General features: G+C 41.7%; 1 protein-coding gene across 1 annotated transcript; it reads right to left on the bottom strand.

The window, feature by feature from the left end:
- Positions 1 to 2,686: 2,686 nt before the first annotated feature.
- Positions 2,687 to 4,880, bottom strand: ADRA2C (adrenoceptor alpha 2C). The gene has a single exon (XM_074821349.1). It carries the CDS (start codon positions 4,862 to 4,864, stop codon positions 3,527 to 3,529), a length of 1,338 nt encoding a protein of 445 aa, XP_074677450.1. The 5' UTR covers positions 4,865 to 4,880; the 3' UTR covers positions 2,687 to 3,526.
- Between the last annotated feature and the right edge of the window lie 17,146 nt (positions 4,881 to 22,026).

The raw sequence follows: 22,026 nt of genomic DNA, 5'->3' as shown, positions 1-22,026 counted from the left end.
GTTCAGAAAATTGGTTTTGAGAATAAAACACTAACTGCTCACTTCAGGCAGACAGAAAATTTTCTTCATGGTGAAATGAGCAAATGAAGAGTTAAAGATTGGGTGCTTGTTGTTAAAATCAATGCGGCTTCACAGCAACATTTCGTTCTTCACAACAGTGAAGAGTGCGTGTTTCAACTAGCTCATCAGATGTGATCAAAGACACAACTGGACACATTAGAAACATAAAATATCTTCTCCCTTTTTCTTAAGCAAAAGCTGCATTGACTTTTTTTTTTCCTGTATATGCTATTAGTCAACTTACAGTGGAAGCACAACCACAGTGTGAGTAGCAGAGCTGATAATTTTTTATGAAAAGTTAACACCACACAATATGTTACAAACAAATTCCAGTCTTCAGCTTTACAAGTAATAAGAGAACACTGTAATTAAAAAAATAAATCAGCCCCATTTTACTTCCTTGAAGCATATTCAGTAGTTACATTAAAAACAATTTTTATAGAAATCCTCTGTATTCACTAATTTAAAGGGAAATGCACTTAAAAGGGGTGTATACTGCACATCTTTATTAATGAATATTACTTTTATCTAGCTCAGAAGAAATAAGATCCTCTTGAGGCATTGAATCAGATGAGTAACTGTGATGAGAAATAAATTAAAACCACAGAAAATGCCCTGGTTTTAAGTATGCTGCTGCACATAGACGTTCAGTATCTGCATCAATTCTTTTTAGACATTTGGAAATGCAAAACAAAATTAGAAGCATTACTTCCTGTATGTTTATAATGACCACAGAATCATTTTATAGCAAAGAAATTACTTTTAAGGCACATCAGTCATTCCATATATACTTCACATCCACTAAAATCTGACTGTCAATTAAATTTCATTTCCATAGACTCCTTGAATTCTACAAGGAAAAACAAATGGGAAGGATTGTGTTTACAGGCAACAAATCTCATTCCAAAAGCAGTGCAACAGTGAAACTGCTGTGTGTCTGCAGACTGGGAAACCACTCTAAACGGGCATTAAATGACAAAAGCAGACCTTCATCTTGGTAGGAACGGGTGTCTCTAATGAAGCCATCCAGTAGCTTAGAGGTAGTAGCTATGTACCATATGTTGCTTTGGTTGCTCTGGCAATTATGTAGTTTCTTCAGATTAAACAAACCTGAACTTTTTAGCTACGTCGTTATCTACAAATAACATGAGCTTGTTTCAGCTCTTCTTGATGTAACTTTAAAAAGAATTCTCCATTTTGCAAAAGAGAAAATGGCTTGTAATTTCTCCTCTTGGTTGCTATCTTTTTCTCTTAATTTATCTGTCTCAGGTATGTACTTGTACCAAACCATTTATTATTTACAAAGGGGTGCTCCTGAAAATAAGTCTTAACATCCTTAAGTGCAGATGTTCAAACAAAGCCCAAATCTTTTCACAACTCTTAAGACTTTTTTTCAAGAAAGATGCAATAAGTTACTGACTTAGGACTTTGAAATTGTCTCAGTTGTTTCTTTAGTGAAATCAAGCAAACTTCTAATGCATTTGGTGCAATCATCTAATCCTTTACTTCAGCAGAACTCCCACTTGAGTTGTCTATTGAATTAACATGAGAATCTTAGCCACTGACAACCTCCTCTTCCAGGGTTAAGTGAACCAAATGCTTATTACGAAAAACTGATGAAACAAAGTGACTGCTCTATCATTTCTCCTTATGTCATAGAGATTTCAAGAGAAGAGAGGCTACAGACACCTGTCAGACAGAGCAGAGGGAGTAAAGAACGGGATATCTAATGATTCTTAAGTATAGATTAAAATTAGCTGTTTCAAGAAGCCTGCCGTATGAGATTAGATTTCGTTACATTTTACAAAGAGCTGTTTACTGTGGAAAGGTTCATTTGAGGCAGATGCCAAATCCTGCTACCCATGGAAGGAGCGATACACATAAAATGGAGCAGTATTTACCCCACAAACAGAATACACACCTTGCAGCAGCACAGCTGGAGACGGGATGTAAATGCTCAGCTGTGTCTTATACTCGGTATGCATTCAGTGGTGAATGTACAGACAACAGTCCCGTCCCTCATTCTCTTCATTACAGTTTATGACATTTTATAAACCCATGGGAAATACAGTTTGTTTTAATAACTATTCAAACTCTTCTCCCCTCCCTGCAACAAAATCCTCTGAAATCATAAACTAGAAATGCAAACAGGAAAAGGGAAAGAAAGCAACATTAATAGTAAAGGTTTGGAACAGCTGCACCTTCTTTTGAGATTTGTTCACATACACCACTGAAAATCTGCAATGTATGCTTCTCATTAAAAAAATAAAGGATTTAGTTGCCCTAAGACTGCAAATACAAAAGATTTAAAGACCTTAGTGGTATGGCAATTGCTCTTCCTCTGAAAATCTGCATAGCAGACTGCCTCCAACTGCCTGTCCGAGAATGAGAGCAGCATGCAGCCAGCCCCTGAGATAAGCCTTTTGAGGGGGACCTAAAAAGAAGGGGGAAAAAGTTCCCTAGGGCACATGCAAGTTGAGCTGGTTGGAAATTTTTTTTTTTTCTTTTAACTGAGAAAACGTTAGGTGAGTCCACCAAATTATTTTTTACACTACCTGTTCCAGGACAGCAAGGTGCTTAGGCCACTGATCTGAGAGGGATGGAGCAGGAATTTACTGCCTGGTAATCCAACAGGGGGAAATAAGGTCATGGGGTGCATGTACTCTTTTTCATATTTCATGAAAACATGCAACACTCTCAGGTTTGTCCCACTGACAAATCAAAAATTGTGGGGAGATAGAAAAAACCTTTCCCATCCAGCTCTATATGCAAAGACCCCTCCAAAGAAAAAGAAAACCCCATGCTTTCTGCTTCATTTAAGTCCTGTGTAAAATCATCATTCAGAAGGTTTTAACAGTACAAAGGTTTATTTAGAAAAGAGTTTGGATTGTTCTTTAGGGTTTTTTTGGCAAACATTTAAATCCTTTCGTAACTCAAAATACTGTCAGTGCCTGATACTTTGCACTTTCTTTCCCCACATAAGCAGTAAAAGCCAATGTCTTACTGGGACGAGCCCACCATAGGCCCCAGCTGCTCTATTTATAAATACTCAAATCTCCACCACCACTGTCACTTCATCCTTTCCTCTCGATGTCTCTGCTTATTTTCCCATAAAATTCCAGAGCCCACAAAAGCTCACTGCCTCCTAAACTCAGTGTCCTAGCCTATTTACCTCTGCGGAATCCCCATGCTCTCTGTCAGGGTTCAAAGACAATCACTCTCCTCCCCGTTTACCCACCCGCACTCCAGCACCACATTGCCATTCTGTACCACGGTGAATGCTCTCAGCCTCCCCAACACTGTCCCTGTACCCCACAGCATCACTCTGCTCCACCGAGGGGGAGAGCTCTCTTCCTTCTCTCTAAGCCCAAACCCCATGTTCTCTTCCCTCACTCCTCTTTCAGCATAGAGCCTTCTCCTTCTCTTTTAACTCTACTCCTGCTCAAGGAAAATCCATCCCTCCAGCTCAATGTCTGAAGTTCTTCTTCTTCTTCTTAAAGAGAATGTGTTTAAAGGACCTGCGGAAGTCCTGGTTGAAGATGGTGTAGATGACTGGGTTGAGGGAGCTATTGCAATACCCAATCCAGAAGAAGAACTTGAACAGAGTCTCAGGGACCTCACACGCCTCCCGGCAAATACCATAGAGGCTGTAGCTGAAGAAGAAAGGGAACCAGCAAACTACAAAGACCCCCATGACCACGGCCAGCACAAAAGTGAAGCGTTTCTCCCGGGCCTGGGTGACTTTCTTCCGGCAGATGCTGCTACGCTTCCGGCGACGGCGATATGAGAAGAACTGCATGGAGCGATTGCTAGAGCGGGACAGACGGCTACTAGAGTGCTTGGAGGAATATGAGTAGGAGAAGGACTGGCTCTTGCTGCTTTTGCGGGGATGCTCCTCCCGGCTCCGCCTCCGTCTGCTCTCTGAGGTGCTGCTCTCCTCCAGCTCAATGTCCTCCAGCTCAGAGGCTTTGCGCCAGTGGTGCACTGAGTAATGTCCATTCTCTCCCAGCTGCATCCTCAGGGACGTGCAGCCGCCAGCAGCGCGGCTCAAGCCATTCTCAGTCTGGGAGGACCCCTCTGGCATCGTACGCTTCTCAGAGAGGGTCCTGGTCCTTAGCTTGGCCACGCGGTAGATGCGGATATAGACCAACACCATGATGAGGCAGGGGGCAAAGAAAGAGCCAATGCAAGAAGAAAGGATGTACCATGTCTCGTCATTGAGCTTGCACTGGGGAAAGCCATCTCCTTCAGGGTCCCGGTACATGGAGATCAATGGTGGGAAGGAGATGACAGCTGAAATGAGCCAGACAGTAAGGATGATGGCCTTGATCCGCCGGGGGGTCCGTTTGAGGTTGTACTCCACCGCCTGTGTGACCGACCAATACCTGTCGAGGCTGATGGCGCACAGGTGGACGATGGAGGAGGTGCAGAAGAGCACGTCCAGCGCCAGGTAAATGTTACACCAAGCCTTGCCGAAGTACCAGTAATTCATAAGCTCGTTGGCTAAGGAGAAAGGCATGACCAGGGTAGCCACCAGGATGTCCGCGCTGGCCAGGGACACGAGGAAGAGGTTCTGGGGGGCTCTCAGCGCCCGGCTGGTGAGCACAGCTATCACCACCAGCACGTTGCCCACGATGGTGAAGACGATGAGGAAGCCCACCACCGCCGCCAGGCTGGCCACGGCCGCCGGGGAGTAAGGGGAGGGCGGCTGCAGGAGGGCCGAGGACGACGGCGAGGAGGGGGGCAGCGCCAGGGACTCGTTGGGGGAGCCCAGGCTCGTGTTCACCACCAGCAGCAGATCCATGGTGGGTGTGCGGGGCGCCGGCGTCTTAGAGAGCCCCGCGGAGCCCCCGCCCCGCCCCGCCGCCCCGCCGCCGCCGCCCCGCCGCCCTCATCGCCCCCTGCCAACGGTCCAACGGCCGCCCCGACGCGCGGAGCCCCGCGGCGGAGCCGCCCGCCGCTCCCCCGCCCCCGCCGGCCCCTCAGGGCAGGGCCGGGCAGCGCCGCCCCGGCGCGGCAGGGAGCGCGGCGGCGCTGCCTCCGCCCGGCCCCCGGCGAGGGGGCAGCGGGGCACGGCTGGCCCCCGCCGCCCGCCCGGTCATGCCCGGCTCAAGGCAGCCCGCGGCTCCGGAGAGGGCACCGCCCGGCCAGCGGGAGTCCCCGGCGGGAGCTGGATCCTGGCAGGGAGCAGGGTCCGAGGCAGCGGCGGCATCCAATCCCATGGAGAGCGGCTCCCAGCGCCCCCGCTCCGGCGGCGCGGCAGCGCGCTCTCGGCGAAGTCGCGGCCGCCCGGCGGCTCCGTCCTAGTCTTGCATCGCGCTCCCAATCGGCGGCGTGCCCCGCCGCCGCGCGCATGCTCAGTCCCGCCAGGTGAAGCCGCCGCGCCCGCCTCAGCGGAACACCCCGGCGGGCGGAAAAACGCCCCGAGCGCCGGCAGCCGCCGAGCCGCGCTGCCCTCTCCTCCTCCCCGCGGCGCTCTCCGGGAGGGGCGGCGGCGCGGTGCCGCCGCAGGCTCCGGCCCCGCTCGGCGGCCCGGCAGGTGTTTCTCTTGGCCGCGGCGCTGCTCTGAGCGGGAACGGCCCTCGCGGGGGCCGCCCCGGCGGGCAGGAGTTGCCGGTGCCATGGGGAGCGGCGCCGAGTTCAGCCCCGGGGGCGCGGCGGGAGAGGGGGGGGCGCTGCCTGCGGCGCCGGTCTCGCGCGCTAGGGGGCGGCCTTGCCCGCCCGCGCGAGGCCGCTACCGGCCGGCGGCGCCGCGCCGCCCTGAGGGGACCGCGGCGGGCGAGGGCTGCTCGGCTCGTTCTGGGGACACGTAGCGGTGTCCGGGCGCAGCTGGAGGGTGAGTAACGCCCGGGTGACGGCAGGCTGTCCGCCGCACGCTTCTCCGCTGGAAACTGGTGCGAGCGCGCACCGGGCAAGTGCTGGCCTGGGAGGGAAAACTCTCGGAAGTGTTCAGTTTTCGTCGGGAAAAGAGAGAAACCTCGACAATGTGGGAGAGAAAGCACTGAGGAAACTTAGAGCGGTATTTCCCCTGTTTGGCCTTTCGGGCTTTCTGTGGAAGATGCCCCAGCGGTTGCCAGAGGTAACCGGTGCGGCAGCAGTTGGGGCGGCTCCCCCGGCTCCCGCCCGGCAGAGGCGGGCAGGGGGGCGGTGGAGCTCTGGGCTTGCCTCGGCCCCACCCGTCTCACCGGCCTCCTGTGGGGGCTCTGAGGGACGCATCTTCGGAGCTCCTTTGCTGACAGCCCTGTGTCGTACATTACGTTCATTTGGAAAACAAATTTGAGAACTGACGATAAAAATGAAGTTGGGGGCACTTTAATGTCTCTTTCTTTAGCTGAACCGGCCCAGTGGGGGGTAGAAGGTAGTTCAGTGTAGCCCCGGTCTGTGGTGATACGTGGTCCTGAGCAAAGCCACTGCCCTGCACCGGAGAATATGTTCTCTCTGCTCAAGCCCCTTCGTCCGCCCACTCTCCCCACATCCCCCAGGTCCTCCTCTGCAGATTGCCTGTGGGACACTGTGCAATTAGGGTAAGAACAGCCATATACGCAGCATGCCTCTTCTGGGAGCCCGTCCTGGTGCCTGGATTTTGGATCACAACTTCTTCAAAGTTTTTGTCAAAGGTTTTGGGACGCCACTGGTCTCTTTTCTGCTGTGCTTGCTTTTCTTGTGCCACGGTGCAAAGAGCCTGTGCTTATATAATACAATAGTACCGAAACCCTAACCACAGGATTAGCTTTCTTTTCAGGTGAGACAGAATATGAATTCATCCACAGCCGGTTAATTCACTTTTAATCCAGAATAGTGTATTCCTTTTATGCTGTGTGGCAATGTTACCGGCTTGCGTGGGATGGGTGATTTTTCCCACTGTGACACTGTAAAAGATCCAGTAAAAGAGGTAGATCTCTGCAACAGAACTTGCAGGGCACAGCAGTGCTGAAAACCACAGCCTGACTGGATTCCATGGCTAGTACCTAGTTTTGAAGCTGCCTAAACTCCTTCATCATCATCCTGCTGACTTCTAAAGAGACGAACTTGATGTTTTGCCTATGGGCATTCCCAGCCTGAGCAACTGGTTTGTGCCTCCCTTCTGTGCCCTGTCCGGACCCAGAAATGCAGCGTCCCTAGGTCTTGGGAGAGTTGCAGACTGGTACACACTCTTTACTACTGCCAGGATCATATTCAACACAAAACTGTGAGTAGTGAAGGCACATGTACCCAAGAGAACTTCTCTCTCACTGTATAACTTTAAAAATAACAAAATACTTGATATTGTAATGGTCCACAAGTTGAAATAGAACAGCCTGCGGCTTTGGGGAGTGATAAGGGATACTCTTGATTCCAGTTACCTTTTTGACGCAACCAGCGCTGGCTGCTCTGTTCTCTGCCCATTTGCGTAGGTACATGGACTGGATTATGAAGGGTTGGAAGTGAATATACTTAGCTCTGATAGGAAGGAAAATTCCTCTGGAGATTATGGTCTAATTAATCTGTTTTGTAAGCAATTTACTCAAGGGTTTTTTTTTTTTTGTATTTGAAAACTCATTAACAAATACACTGTGACTGCATCTAAAAGCGAAAGGACATAATGTTGAAACTAAATTTTGTCAGGTAACAAACTCTAATATGACTGAAATGCAGAAGCAGTAATCACCTAAACAACCAAAGTGTAACATACAGAACAAAATGAAGTAGAAATCTGATGCCCCCTCAAGTCCTTCTACATAGACAGGCAACCTGATAAAGTGAGCTCCTTAAAAATCTTGCAAAGCTACAGGAAGATTAAATGAATGGAGGTTGAGTTTAGTAAAGTTCAGACAAGAAGTAAATAGCACATTTTTAACATGAAACCTGAATAACCACTGAAGCAGCTCCCTAATATTTGTGGTCAGTTCTTCATATTTGAGAATTTCATAATGGTATCTATGAACTGAGAGGACAGAGTACGGGAATTTAAGGTCTAACCTTTGATGTGACTGGCATTAGGCAGAAAGCTGGAATGTATGATCTAACTGGTTCCATCTGGATTTAAAATATAGTAAATACAAACTGCAAAATCACATGAAGATTTGGGATTCAGGAACTAACTGTCAAAAAAGGGGTATATAAGCCCTGCGATATTCAATTCCCTTACTAGGGTTGTTATGAAGTCAGACTGACAAAGTATGTCTTGAAGTTGTATGAACTGGAACTTGAAATAAACTTTCAGCTAATGATTTGGGGTTTCAGATTAAAAGAGTTGAAGCTTTTCAAGACTTATCTTTGCTCAAAATAAGTCAATGCAGAAGTTTCATATCAAAAGGAATGAGAAGGAAATGTCTGAGCAATTATTTAGCATTTCTAATGAGGAAATGCCAACTGGGATATGGAAAAAATTAAAAATAAATTTGGAGCAAAATATTCCTGTTTTGCTGTGGTTTCTTTAGCACTAAAGTTGTACTGTGATGCTGAAACAATTCAGCATATAACTCCACTGAAACCAGGGAAAGATCGTTTGGGTTCTTACGTAGGTATCTGAGATTCAGTTTGCCTAAATAGCCATATGTCACCCCAGCTCATGTATATTGAGGTGAATGAAGCGTGGGCATAGATACAAGAAATCTACCCTCGTGAAAATCTGCTTAGTCTACTGAGAGACAAAGGTAGGAGCAGGGTGAACAACAGCGGTATAAAACACAAAGGCTAAGGTCTGTAGAAACTTGGCAAGATAGGTAGGCATCTTGCTGCTTTTTTTCCTTCCAAAACCCTGCATTTATGTTATGTTCACTCTTAAAACTGGTTTCCCAATAGTTATCAGCTCCTAACCATTGGCCTTCATTTGACCTCACGCTTGGTAGGCGTTAATAGGGTCTGGTGAGGCTGGATGAGGCTCTTCTAGGCAATAAACTGGACCTGGCTTAAACTGACCCAAGCCCAGTCTTCCTGAAGTAATCCAATAGATACTGTGCTATCGGGAACACATCCATCTGCTGTACACTGTCACTGCTGCCCTGGTTCCCTCATCCAGCATCCCACTATAAACCTCCCATCACAGCAGGCTGAGAAGATCCCGCAGGAGCAGGACTATTTGTTATTGCTTGTTGTCTCTAATTCTTGTTGGCTTTTACTTGGATTCTCAAGTTGGACTGACCTTTAGTTCAGTTTGAGCTACCAGAAGACTGTATTGGCCAAAGAGACTCACCACCTGCACCTGGGTTTAAGTCTTGGGAAATCCAAAAGCTGTCACTGGGAAACTGGACAGCAGTGGCCTCAAGAACTCAAGTCCAAACTCAGGAACAGTTACCAAAGGTGACATCAACCCAGCCACTGAAGTTGTGGAAAGATAATCTCTGACACTGAAACCTTTAAGCTTCTGTTAGGTTGTATAAGGACATTTGCTTTGAATAATGCTGTCACAAGTGCGCACTGTGTTTGCACACAGATAGATTTAGGAGAAAAAAGTGTTCCAGCTGGTTTGTGTTTCCAAATATGTTATGCCTCTTCTGTCCAAGATCTGAAGAAAAACTTGTGTGCCCAAAAGCTTGTCTCCTTTTCCTCCCAAACGTATCAGATGAAAAGTACCTCCTCCTAGAAACCTGTCTTGTTATACTTTATGTCTTTAGTTGTCACAATTGCAACCATGCTATTAAATGCTTTTCAATGCAATTTTTTTTTTAAATAATCCCTCCCTCCACAGGAGAACAACGTTGACATTTATAGAGGAAATATGTCATCTGTCTTAATAAAGGAGATGATATTTGATTTTCAGTGGGAACTGGGTTCCTTACTTCCCCCTTGTGACTTTGAAAATGTGTCTTAGATAAACAAAAAGGTTTATAGGACAGCCTGATTTACTAAACATCTGGAAGTGCTCTCTAATCTCTCAAACTAAGCTTTACATCAATAGGCAAAATTATGCAGCCTTATCAACCATACGAGAAACTGTCTGCTGACAAAACATCCTGTACATTTATATACTTTCTAAGACACAATTTATGTTATAAATCTGCTCAGGATGCCGTGATCAAATAGAGTGGGTCAGCTGAAATCTCTGTGAGTAGTTAAAGAGATAAGCTGCAGTACAAACCATGTGATAGAAAAATGGGATAAGAGGTGAAGAGTAAGTAGCCTGTCCTGGATTTTGAAAAAAAGGAGCTAAATATATGGAAACCAACAGTTACTTTGGAGGTGAATTCAGGTCCTTCAAAATTTAACTATTGTTATTAAGGGAAAGATTGTGAAATTCTATAGTATTAAATGGACATTAATCTGTAAATTCCTGAAAGAAGTCAGGGTAAACTTTTAGTATCTGCAAATGGAACCAAATTTTCAAAAGATCTAAGTGTCAACTTGTTTCCATTGTGATTCTCGTGACAGCATCTGTTCATTTTTCCTTTGACATATGAAAATGGAACTCTTTTGTAAATCTAGGCATCAGCTGAACTTCTGTTTGAAAATGTAATTTTGACCAGTTATGTTCTTTCTTCATTAACTGTCCCCCCGCCCCAATTATTCTTTTAGTACAATATCCAGAGAAGGAGAAAATTTTTATTGAAATTAGTCTGTTTGAAACTCATTCTTCTGTATGAAAGAGTATTTCACTGACAATTAAGGGATCAAGACCAAATCAAAAGCAGTTTATTCATTGTTTTTTTCCTTGATGTGAAACTAAAACTTAATTGCCCTGTTGAAGATAGTATTATGCTTGAGCTAAAATTGAATAAAGAAATTTATTGGTTCAGCTCCCTAATGCAATTTTTATTCTCTCATATATTTGTAACTATTTTTCATGCTCTTACTAAACAGCATCATTGTTGTTGGTAAGACCATAAACCAGAACTCAAATAATGTTAGTCAGCCATATCCTGTCTAGCTCATTTCTGTAAGACTTTTTTGGTTTTGTAACAGGATCACATCAACCATAACTGTGTTGCAGAGTGCCATTGATTCAGCCCTTTGGAACCAAACCTGGGGCTACTGCAGAAGTATTTGTTTGATTCTCCCTATTACTGGAGAGTCATGAAAAATTGATCTATGTCCCCTCTCTTCCTTTTTCCTATTTGTACTGTTTCCATTATCTGCACTCATTTTAAGGCTTCTTCATTTCTTATTTATTAAGTCAGTACTTTAAATAGCCTTCATAGACACCTGTACTGATAGCTGTGCCATTTGCACAGGACGAGTGCATTATTTTTCTAGCACTCTGCACTGTATTTGAAGACGCTTCCCCTTGATTTCAGTATTTTTTTAATCATGCAAGATTTCTGCACAGTAATATGTATGGGAAGTACTTAGTTTATTGTTCTGAACTTATATCAAGCATGCATTTATTTGCATTTTGAATGAGGTTACGAGTTTCTACAAACTTCAAATTCTAAATAGAGACAATTCTGTGTAGATAACTTATCACCTGTGACATTGCCTATGTCCAGTTTATTAATTGTAGGGCCTGTTTGTCATAAGTGTAAGACAGTCTTTTTCATGACATATTTTCAACTGATTTAGTTAGGAGGCAGATTTTGGCTACAAACCTTTACATCTCCGCTCTCTTAATTTATATTGAAATACCCATTTCCACAGTAATGATGAAGTAACAGAATCCATTTCAATGGATTTTAATGAAGGTGGGGAAGAAGAAGATGGGTTCTTTGTCACTAAAGTGCATCACCTCCCAGCTGCATCTACTTCATGGCATGCTTCTGCTTAATATTTTGAATTGCCATCGAGGGATTTCAAAGGGTGGTACTTGCCATGACAATCCATTATTAAATCAAACCCCATGCAGTTCAAGAGACATCTCACATTTTGTACATTGTTCTATGATGCTTTGCAGAAAGAAGATCTTGTCTGCACAAGATCATATGTTGCCATGTTTCCTGTGTCTGCTATGGGTGGCAACTTCAAAGGAACATAGTTGACTACAGTGAAGACTTTCCATGGCAACAAGAGCAGATTGTATTATTTCTGCTTCACATGAAACCTAAGGGACATGTCCAGATATTATGTTGTCCTTTTCATTTCCTCATATCTATGCTGTAGTGATTTGTAGTTGTTAATTTCACATTCTTCCATCTTTCAGAGGCTACTTTAAGCTCATGAAGATTTGATTTCTTCAAGACAGGTGTCAAGTTCTGCCATCTTTGACTAGCAAAATAAGGAGTTTTTCTTGCAGTGTTTGGGAGGTGTTCTGCCCTTCTGTTCTTTTGTTCCTCTAAAATAAGGTGAGGTTCATTTCTTCCAGTCATTACTCCTTACTGCACTTTCCTTGTGGCTTAAAATCTCCAGTAAGTCTTTAAACAGTTTGATAAAATGTTCTTATGTCTCCCTTCAGTGCTGCTGTTTCTGCTTTCAGTGCCTGTCTATCAACAGAACCTCTTTTATCCTTTTCTTGGCTGATCTTTTTACTGTTTTATCTTTATTCCTATATTCCTTTTTTCTTTGTTTACTTTTCTGGCCTTAATGTACTGAGTAGATTTAACTTATCCTGTCTTTTTTTCTGTAATAGCATCCCATGTGGCATTGCTAATCCACTCTTCTTTCCTAGTTTTAATAAAGAACAATCTGCTGTATTAATATAAAATTTACAAATGGCTTCCCATTCTTTTTATATAATGTCAAATGCAGTTTCTGCTGTATCTGAAAGCTTATTTGAATGTTACAACTGAAAATCATTCCTTATGTGTTCATCCTTCATTTTAGTTCTACTAATCTTTCTTGCAATATTTTCATGGGTTTTTTTCATTTTCATGGTGGTTATGTATAATTGATATTCATATGTCCCCGGTGTCTGTGAATTTCATCATATACAGGAAAGAGCTACCTGATTTCTAGTAATACTATTAGAGGAGATCCAGCATTTCTTCATGTATTTAATTTTGAGGGAATAGTGTCCCTCCACCAAAAAGGACAGTTCAATCAAGAAGCCTTTTCACTATTGTCAAGTGAGCCTTGACTGTATATACACTGTATCTGTATCTGTCATGTCAATACATCATTGATGTCACACTGGACCTTGCTAGTAAGACCCAGTAAAAGCCCTGTAAAGAATAATACTCTTTTCCTTATCATATTAATTTGTTCCAGCTTGATATTAGATGGTAGTCATTTTCACACATGCACTTAAAATATTGCCAAGATTTCTGATACTCTGTCTGTGTTGTAATATTTCATTTCTTTGATGTCTTGAGACTATTTTCAGCCTGTATTACAAGTTGTATAGTCCAGAAGGGAACCCAAAATTGGAAATGAGTTTGGAGTAGTGACTTCTGGGAGGCATCGTCTCCCTGCTATAGCAGTATCTCTCGGTACACTTTATGCAATCCACTGGAGAATCACCTGCAGGTCAAAGAGATGCATTTGACATTTTACTGTCTATTTTGGATTTGAACTCAAGCATGTAATTAAAATTACGCACGTCCTTCTGTGTTTTGATGAATGGAGCCTTATATTTAGAAATGGCAAATCAGTACATATCAATAAATAACTAAGTGTTAGCAAAGTTTTTAAGTGAAATTGGCTCATAAGAAACATCTTACAGAACGGAAGAGGTGTCATAAAATTAATTCTTAATTCATGTAACTCATTCTTACTCATGTTTTCCAGTGAGAAAGATGAAGCAAGGAAGAGATGGAGAGTGGAAACAAGGGAAGGAGAGAGGAAAGAAGGGAGGGATGAAATTATTACTTTCATCCCCCCTTCACAAAACATGTGAGGAATATGGGCTAATGTGTTGGGGTTTTTCTGATCTTATCCATTTTTTCAACATCTTCAGTGTGCAGTAGTTTATGCTTGTATCTAGGCTAATGGCAATCACCAAGAATGTTAGATAAAACATGTAAAAAATTGTAGTGTACCTTTAAGAACAAATTATCTACTGAATGTGGTGAACACAGGATCTTTCAGATAAAAATGGTTTAACTCACAGATGATGCACAGCAGGAGTAGCAGCAAGTATTGTAGCCTGCTATTTATCTGTCATGCAAAGGAAATGTTGATTTCAAGTTCACATAAAGTTCAGGAGATCAAAATGTATAACTCATTCAAATCATCGATTAGCCGTAGGAAGACCGTAATCAATCGGAAACTTATGATATCTGTTACCAGTCCTTGATTATTTAAGTTACTGCAGCTATTGGAAATGGAAGCCAGTTTAGCACAATATTTAACATTCCCTTATTTGTCTTTTACTTGCTTGTCATAGCTATGTAAGATTCAGCTAACTCTAAGAATCTTTCAGTCTTGAAAATAACAACACAGAAGCCATACAAATTAACTATAGGTTGTACAAAGAAAAAATTCACACTGAAGAAGTTTTATTAATACTATGCAGAATCAAAATTTAACTCAAATTCTTGAACTGACATGAATATGAATCACAAATGCCTGGTTCAGAGATCAGTGCAGAAAAGGCCCCTACTTAGATGTGAATGTTTTCTTAAAGTGTACCAGCATAAACATTAGATACCAACACACATGCACTGTTATTATAAACAGAACTAATACCTGTGACATTTGTCTACTGTTCCTCCTCTTAAACAGATTCACATCCTGTTCAAACACATTTTGGTGCCCATTGCAGAGGGACATGTGAGACATATCTGTCTTTTAACATTGCCCTCCTAGAGCTAGCCTCCCTGTAGGAGCACTCCAGAATTCTCAGAGGAAGACACAGCCATAAGTAATGACATTGCAGAGTACCAGGGTCAAGCGTAAGGACTCAGAGTGTCAGCGTGGGTCAGATAAATAAGCGTTCTTACTGCACCTGATTCAAGATCAATTATTCTTCAACAGTTAAATTATTCAAGTGAATAAATACTTTGCATAAAGTAGACAAGCATGCGTGACAGTGCTGGGAGTATCCTGTGAGGAAATACCAATGCATCAAAGATTTTTTTTTTTTTTTTTCCCTCTCTCGATCTTTAATCATGAGCACCCCAGTCAGATGTTCTGGCTCATGCTATTTATATTAAGCAATTCCAGCAGGTGCAAATCTTGGCTCATATCCACCACAATTACCATTAGGTTATAAGTAAAGAGTTTACAAGTAAAGACTTTCTGAAGCACCTGTAAAAACACATTTAATCATTTGTATCGCATTTGTAATTTAACATTACACATTTAACTATTTGCTTGTATTGTCATTCTCCATCATTTAAGTCATTGGCAAGTTAGCAATCTTGCTCCTTCTGGTACTTTTATGACTTTGTTTTGTCACCTTTGGCTGGGCAGAGGCCATTTGGATTCTCTTCTGTCTCTGAAAAATGGAGTGAGATATATAACAGCTATTTGACTGATACGAATTTTCAAGATTTCTTTAGAACATCTGTTAAGAGAATGGGTAAAGGTTTCAGAGCTCCCCTTACCAGTGAAGATCCCGTTACCTGGCATCAAAGAAACATCTAGCAAATGACAGACTGGGACAGGTGAGGTTCCTTTCTTATCTAGAACAGTAACTTGCCCTTAAAGGTGGCCTCTGCATTAGTCAGTTTAGCTTAATGAGTAAAAAATATTAAGAAATAAATTTAAAAATATCTAAGAAAGGGCTGAATTTCTAAAAGAGTAAAGAGAATAATTTCTCATGTGTGTAGTCATGCAAAATTACTCTGTAAATCTGTGACAAAGGCAGCTTCTTTGTTGATGAACTCATTTAAAATTTAAAGTATTCCTTCTTTCGAATGGCTACTTTCTGCTTTCAGTTGTTAGTCAGCTTCTCCCAGGAAGACATTTGCAGCAATTTTAACAGTCTGACAGAGCAGCCTCCAGGTAAACAGTCACTCACATAAGCTGATAGTTTGGCTTTCATTTAAATCAAATGGTTTTGGGCAGAAAAAGAGAGAGCAGCCTGGCGTCCCTCCTGCAGAGCACACTCTGCTGTTCGCTCCAGAGACATCTTCAGTAACAGGACCGCACTGATGCTCTCTACTAAACTCATAGCTTATGCAGCTCCACACAGAAAACAAACCTGTAATTAAATTGTTCAAAATTTGAAGATCAGTGTGTTTGGCCATCCCTTCAGACCTAATTACTTGCCAAAACACACTGTGCGCAGGGTGGGAATTAATATTAATTAGGAATCTTCTTGAACTGCAGATTACAGCCATTATAGACAGAGGAAATGATTATGAGATTTATGCAACTCACATCTCTAAAAAAATGTAATTACAACAACAAAGCCCTGTCTCTCAGTATACATAAAGAGGCTAGGTATAGACATTTGTTCCAGGTTAATGTCAGCCTAAATTGACTACATTCCACAGGACTCATCCTGGTTTATACTACAGCAAGTGACAGGAGAGAAAAGCCCTTTGTGTGTTTCCACGTAGTAATGAACTGGTCAGTAATGTTGCCCATGGTGATTTTCGGCTGAAAACACCCTGGGCCATTCTGGTGTGCTGTCTGATGTGCCTCTGCTATCACCCAATTCTCGCTCCCCAAGGCATCTATAGACCCACCACATGTCCCTTCCAAGACACATAGCAGGGCCATGGCACCCTGCTTTGTGTCAGATGATCTGGAGAGTATATTTAGGGCAGTTTCCTCATCCCTAAGCAGCAGCGGAGCCCCCAGGATACTGCTGCATGGTGGGGAACTCAGCCTGGGACTTGGGGGTCTGGGGAAGGTAATGCCTCTTTTTCTTGTTTAGAGGGTGAAGGTCCAAGCTTTTGCTCCATAGGCAGAAAGCATTACTGAACAACAAAGCAGCAAACATTTTCCTTAGTGTAATCCTAGACGTCAGTAATCTAGACTGTATTTGGAAGACCTAAATACCACCCAATTTACTATTGACTAAATAAGAAGAAAGCCTCCAGAGACACCTAACCACATGGAAACACGAGGCTCAGGAAATACAACGGAATTTTGGTAGAACGTGAGACACTTTTATTTTAATAGTCACAAAGAAAGCACTGAAGAGGCAGACAGTGGAAAAGTCACCTGGCTGTACTTTGTTTTCTAATTCCTATAAGAGAACAGAATGATGGGGTGTGCACTGACTTGTTGCAGACTGTCCCTTAATGATTGCAGGTTACAACAGAAGACATTTTTAATTCAGGCTTTCCAACAACAGTATCAGTGACTGTCAAGAATATTTAATGGGCCATACATTTACGAAAAAGAAGTGGTTTCTGCTGTGATTTCCTGTAGACTGTATGATTAAAAAAAGTCTTGTGAACAATCAGTTACTGATAAAATATATACTGGATTGTTACCTTATTTTTTAGCTTTGAGACTTAAAGGAATAATTTCAAGAGCAGACTACAGTATTGGATTGTGTGACTGGGCATACACCTTTATGGAAAATATTTTGAAGAACAATATTAATAGTATTGCAGTCCTAATTTATTTTGAAAACAAATACTAAAGAAATATAAAAAATATATTGAATTGGAATATGAAAAGCATCATTCACTGCACTTGAGGTTCTCAGCTCTTGGAAAAGAGGTGATGTTTGTTTGCAAATGCTAACGATCCATGTCTGTATATTTATGAATTGATAGCTACTGAAATGATCAACATTTACCCATGTTTTACATTTGCTGTTAAAAGTAAGAGTCAGATTGCCATTTTTGTTGCCATATCTCCTTCTATTTCTAATATATCTTTTTTATCACAAGTAGTGCTGCTTCATTCTTGGTGTGCTGTTTTAAAGTAGTGCATCTCAAGTGCTTCTCACTGGTGACCAATATGCAAAGATCTATATCCACCATTAAAAGGAATAGGAAGAAACATTTTAGAATAGCCATGATAAGCCAGTTAAGTGTATTACTATGCATGATTCAAGAAACTGACTGTGAATTTTAGTTGAATGTGTCCCACTGTCTTATTTTGAAAGTCACAAGGAGGGCACTGAATGAACGAAACAGTGAAAATGTTAGCAGGCTGTACTTTACTTTATGATTTCCATACCTTGAAGATAATAGAATGATATTCAAATATCTTCAGTATTTGATCCTGATAACAAAAGGTGAGGCAAACATTTGTTTTACAAGTTTGCAGTACTCCTGGATTCAAAAACTCTATGATGTTTGTAAAATTCATCAAATAATAAAATCTGAAGTTTCAGAAGAATGAATATTGACCAACGAAGAAAGCAATGCATTTCTAATGTGAATAAATCTAATCAGTGTTGTAGAGGAATACTCTATTCATCAACCTCTTTTACATGAAGCTATGAGTTATCACAAAAGAAAGCATCTCAAAATTAGTAATAGGTATAAATAAGCACAAATAAGCAGTTCCTGGAACTCTGGTGTTTCTTGGGGTAAAAAAAAAGAATCCTTTTTATGGATCTCCTGCATTCATTTTAAAAATGAAGGATAAAAAGAGAAAATCCCCTAAATTTATTGGAAATTCATTTTAAAACACTTTGAAGATAGAAAGCAGCAAGCCTTATGAGCTATTTTCATTCAAAATTCCTATTCCTGAAGTGTTTAATTATTGACATTTTAATGTCTCCTGAAATCTGCAGTAAACCCCTTGATGGTTGCATTACTGGAAAAGATGTTTTAAGCTTGGAGTCCTTAAGAAGAATGATTAAAATAATCTGGACAATTTACTTCTTCAGGAGAAAGAAAAACCATCACAGGCAAGACAAGTAGATGCAGATGTAATCATGTAATGTCTTTATAGAATGTTTGATAATAAGAGAGATTTTCCTACTGTAAACATATATATTTAGTCTGGTCCTTACTGTCCAGGTATCTTACACAAAGAATATGGTTATGATTAATCAGTAGTCTTACAATATTGTGGGTCTCAGCTGACTATAGTAAAAAAGCAGTCACTTTACTCATGGAAAGTACTTATTTTGTACAGTAGAGTTAAAATTTTGAACACTTATCTTATAGGATATTTTGAGATTTTTCAACTGTTGGTTTCATCCTCAAATGGGACAAGACAAAAGGGCTTCGTTCAGTTGTCTAAACCTAGATGTCTAGTGCCAATGAAGATGCCATAGCAAATCCTGCTAAACCTTCAGTTACTGTGCCAGCACTACGTTTAGACCTATGTTGCCAAAATTTAGGCAAATAAATCAAGATTCAAGTCCAGAATTTATGTATTATTATTTGAAATATTTAAACATATTTGGTTTAGCCATATAAAGATGTTTTATTTTAATGATTTCCTTCGGAAAAAGCTATGGAAATCAATATTTTCCTGCAAAACTCAATAGTATCATTGATTTTCTATCATAAACATTTATCTAACTGCTTACCTGTAAATTATGATGGGGTATCACCATTAGTTAGAACCAATTATTATTCTATCAATTTATTTCTAGCTGTGCTTTGAGGTTTTGAGGTATGTGGTTGATTCTCTGGCAGAGGCTTTTTTTTTCATCTTAAGTAGATACTTTTATGTCAGACTAGTAAGCATTTTGTTGCCTGTCATCTGGATAATAAGGTGCTATTTTGAGTTCTGTTCCCTGCCTCAAAGACCTTTTATGGGTTTTTTAAATGCAATGATCCTTAATGTAAGAAGTGGACTTCATCCCCTTTGACATCTCCAAATGTTACTTAGAAAGATTTGCTTACTTGCCTTTAGTCCCCTGGCCAAGCTACATTTTGCTCTCAAACAAACTTTCAGCAGGGGAGCTGCAAACCCCCTTCCTTCCCCATGCTCACTGATTTTGACAGGTAGCGGTCTGTCTAGCGAGGACCAGTGGGCTGGAACCCCCCACAGGCAAAGGCAGGAAATGGGCTTTAACAGCACTGAATTCCCAGCCTCCTTTCACAGAATCACAGAATCATCTAGGTTGGAAAGGACCTTGAAGATCATCTAGTCCAACCGTTAACCTAGCACTGACAGTTCCCAACTACACCATATCCCTAAGTGCTATGTCAACCCGACTCTTAAACACCTCCAGGGATGGGGACTCCACCACCTCCCTGGGCAGCCCATTCCAACGCTTAACTACCCGTTCTGTAAAGAAATACTTCCTAATATCTAGTCTAAACCTTCCCTGGTGCAACTTGAGGCCATTCCCTCTTGTCCTATCACTTATTACTTGGTTAAAGAGACTCATCCCCAGCTCTCTGCAACCTCCTTTCAGGTAGTTGTAGAGGGCGATGAGGTCTCCCCTCAGCCTCCTCTTCTCCAGACTAAACAACCCCAGTTCCCTCAGCCGCTCCTCGTACGACATGTGCTCCAGACCCTTCACCAGCTTCATTGCCCTTCTTTCCTTTCCAAAGAGGAAAAATCAAAAACAATAACCAAAACCTGGGCTGTGTGCAATTGGATGTGAACGTGCGAATGCACATGCACTCGCAGGAAGAAGGAGTAATGGTATCATCAGTAAAGGAATATGTAGAAATAAAATGCAGCAGTTTCCTGATTCTGATTGAAGTCGAAAGTGCCTGAAAAACCAAAGAGGGATTTTCTACTGTATTTTGTTTAGCGAAATCTATCCCCAAAGCCTTTAAAAAACCCCATTTTAGTAGTTCAAATTAATTAAAACCCTTAAAATGATACCACACGTATTAATCATCTCAGAAATCGTGGCTATTTCATCAGCTATGACACTAGAAAATACCATGTCTTTACACCTAAAATGGAGGGATGTTTGCTAAATCCAGACCTAAATTATGGTAATTTTTTGGTAAATATTTGACTTAATAATGATCATCTAGCAATGCATACTTAAGTCAACTTTTTAATCTGCAGAAGCCATTGCAAAAAGCTTGCCACTTCCTCAGTACGTTGTCATCTTAATATCTTATATAAAAAATGGTTTTGCCATACATAGGATAAATTGAAAGCACTATGTGTTTGCACTAAGTCTGTTGACCATCAACTTGAAGTAGAAACAGAGTGTTGACATAGGTGTTTTGATTACCCTTCTCTGTATTACTGTCATCCAGATTCTCCCCTAAAAGTACATTTATTTAATCATGTGGAAGGCATAAAGATGAATAAATATATCAGGCAAATTGTATTTAATATTTTAATATGTCTCAGTTGATTTTCATTCCAGCTTTTCTCTGAATAATGTGCTAACATTATTTAGTGAGAAGTGAGATGTATTAAACTAAATTATTTATTCTCATATATGCTGTTTTTTCTGCTTAAAAGAAAGCTAGAACTTTTACTGTTCCTCAGTCTATAAAGATTTATTAAGTAATTTTTAAAGCACAAAGATGGCAAAAATATTCATCAACTTCATTGAAAAAGGTAGTGAGAGGCAGTGAACTTGTTCTTTTCTTCCTTCTCAGTGGTCAAGCATTAAACATACGATTAAAGAGAATAATTCTAGCAAAAAGCTCCAGTAAAAGCAAAGGTTGATAGATTTGATCTATTGGGGTACTAAAACATTTGAGAACAGAATATATTGCATGTGACTTGATGATGAAGGGAACAGCCAATCCCTCCACATTAAAAAACTGTTCTTTATTCCTCCTGCAGCCTTCCACTCTCCCTCTGAACTACTGCACAGTTTAACTCCAATGCTTTAGTATCAGCCTTTGCTGCAATTCCCACAAGGGATGAGCCACACACCTGCAGGGGCCAGCTCCAGTGTAGAATGATGCCAGCTGTGGCAGCCATGGTGTAGGTGTAGGTGTAGGATGCACTTGCATGTGGAACATGCACATACATGACTCTCTCCTTTCCCATGGGATTCAGGGCTGGTCTCTGCTCCCAGAAGATCTGACTAACATTTTCCTCAGAGGAAAAACAATGTGCTGCCTGATGAAAAGCTTTTAGGGGGCTTCCACCAGGCCATGCTGCTGTAGGCATGACTATTGAAGTCAGTGAGAAACTTTTCTATTTTATTACCACTGGACCAAGCCTTTGAAATCTTACACTCATGACAAACCCCAGAAACCACAGCTTTCTTTTGCTCTAGAATGTTTTCAGGTGAGCTAGAAGGAAATGAAGTGACTCAAGTACATCCATTAATTTTAGGAAAGAAAAATCTGTAATTGGTATACACTCTCCCAGATGAAAATCAGAGACATGTAACACAAGCCATCATGCTGGACAACTACAATTTCCCAC

The sequence above is a fragment of the Strix aluco genome, chromosome 4 (genome assembly GCF_031877795.1).
Source record: "Strix aluco isolate bStrAlu1 chromosome 4, bStrAlu1.hap1, whole genome shotgun sequence".
Lineage (NCBI taxonomy): Eukaryota > Metazoa > Chordata > Aves > Strigiformes > Strigidae > Strix > Strix aluco.
Note: the sequence above shows the minus strand (reverse complement) of the source record. Positions and strands in the feature narration are given on the sequence as shown.

Bases quoted from the DNA above. Each gene is read 5' to 3' on its own strand.
- ADRA2C (XM_074821349.1), bottom strand. From the start codon at position 4,864: ATGGATCTGCTGCTGGTGGTGAACACGAGCCTGGGCTCCCCCAACGAG.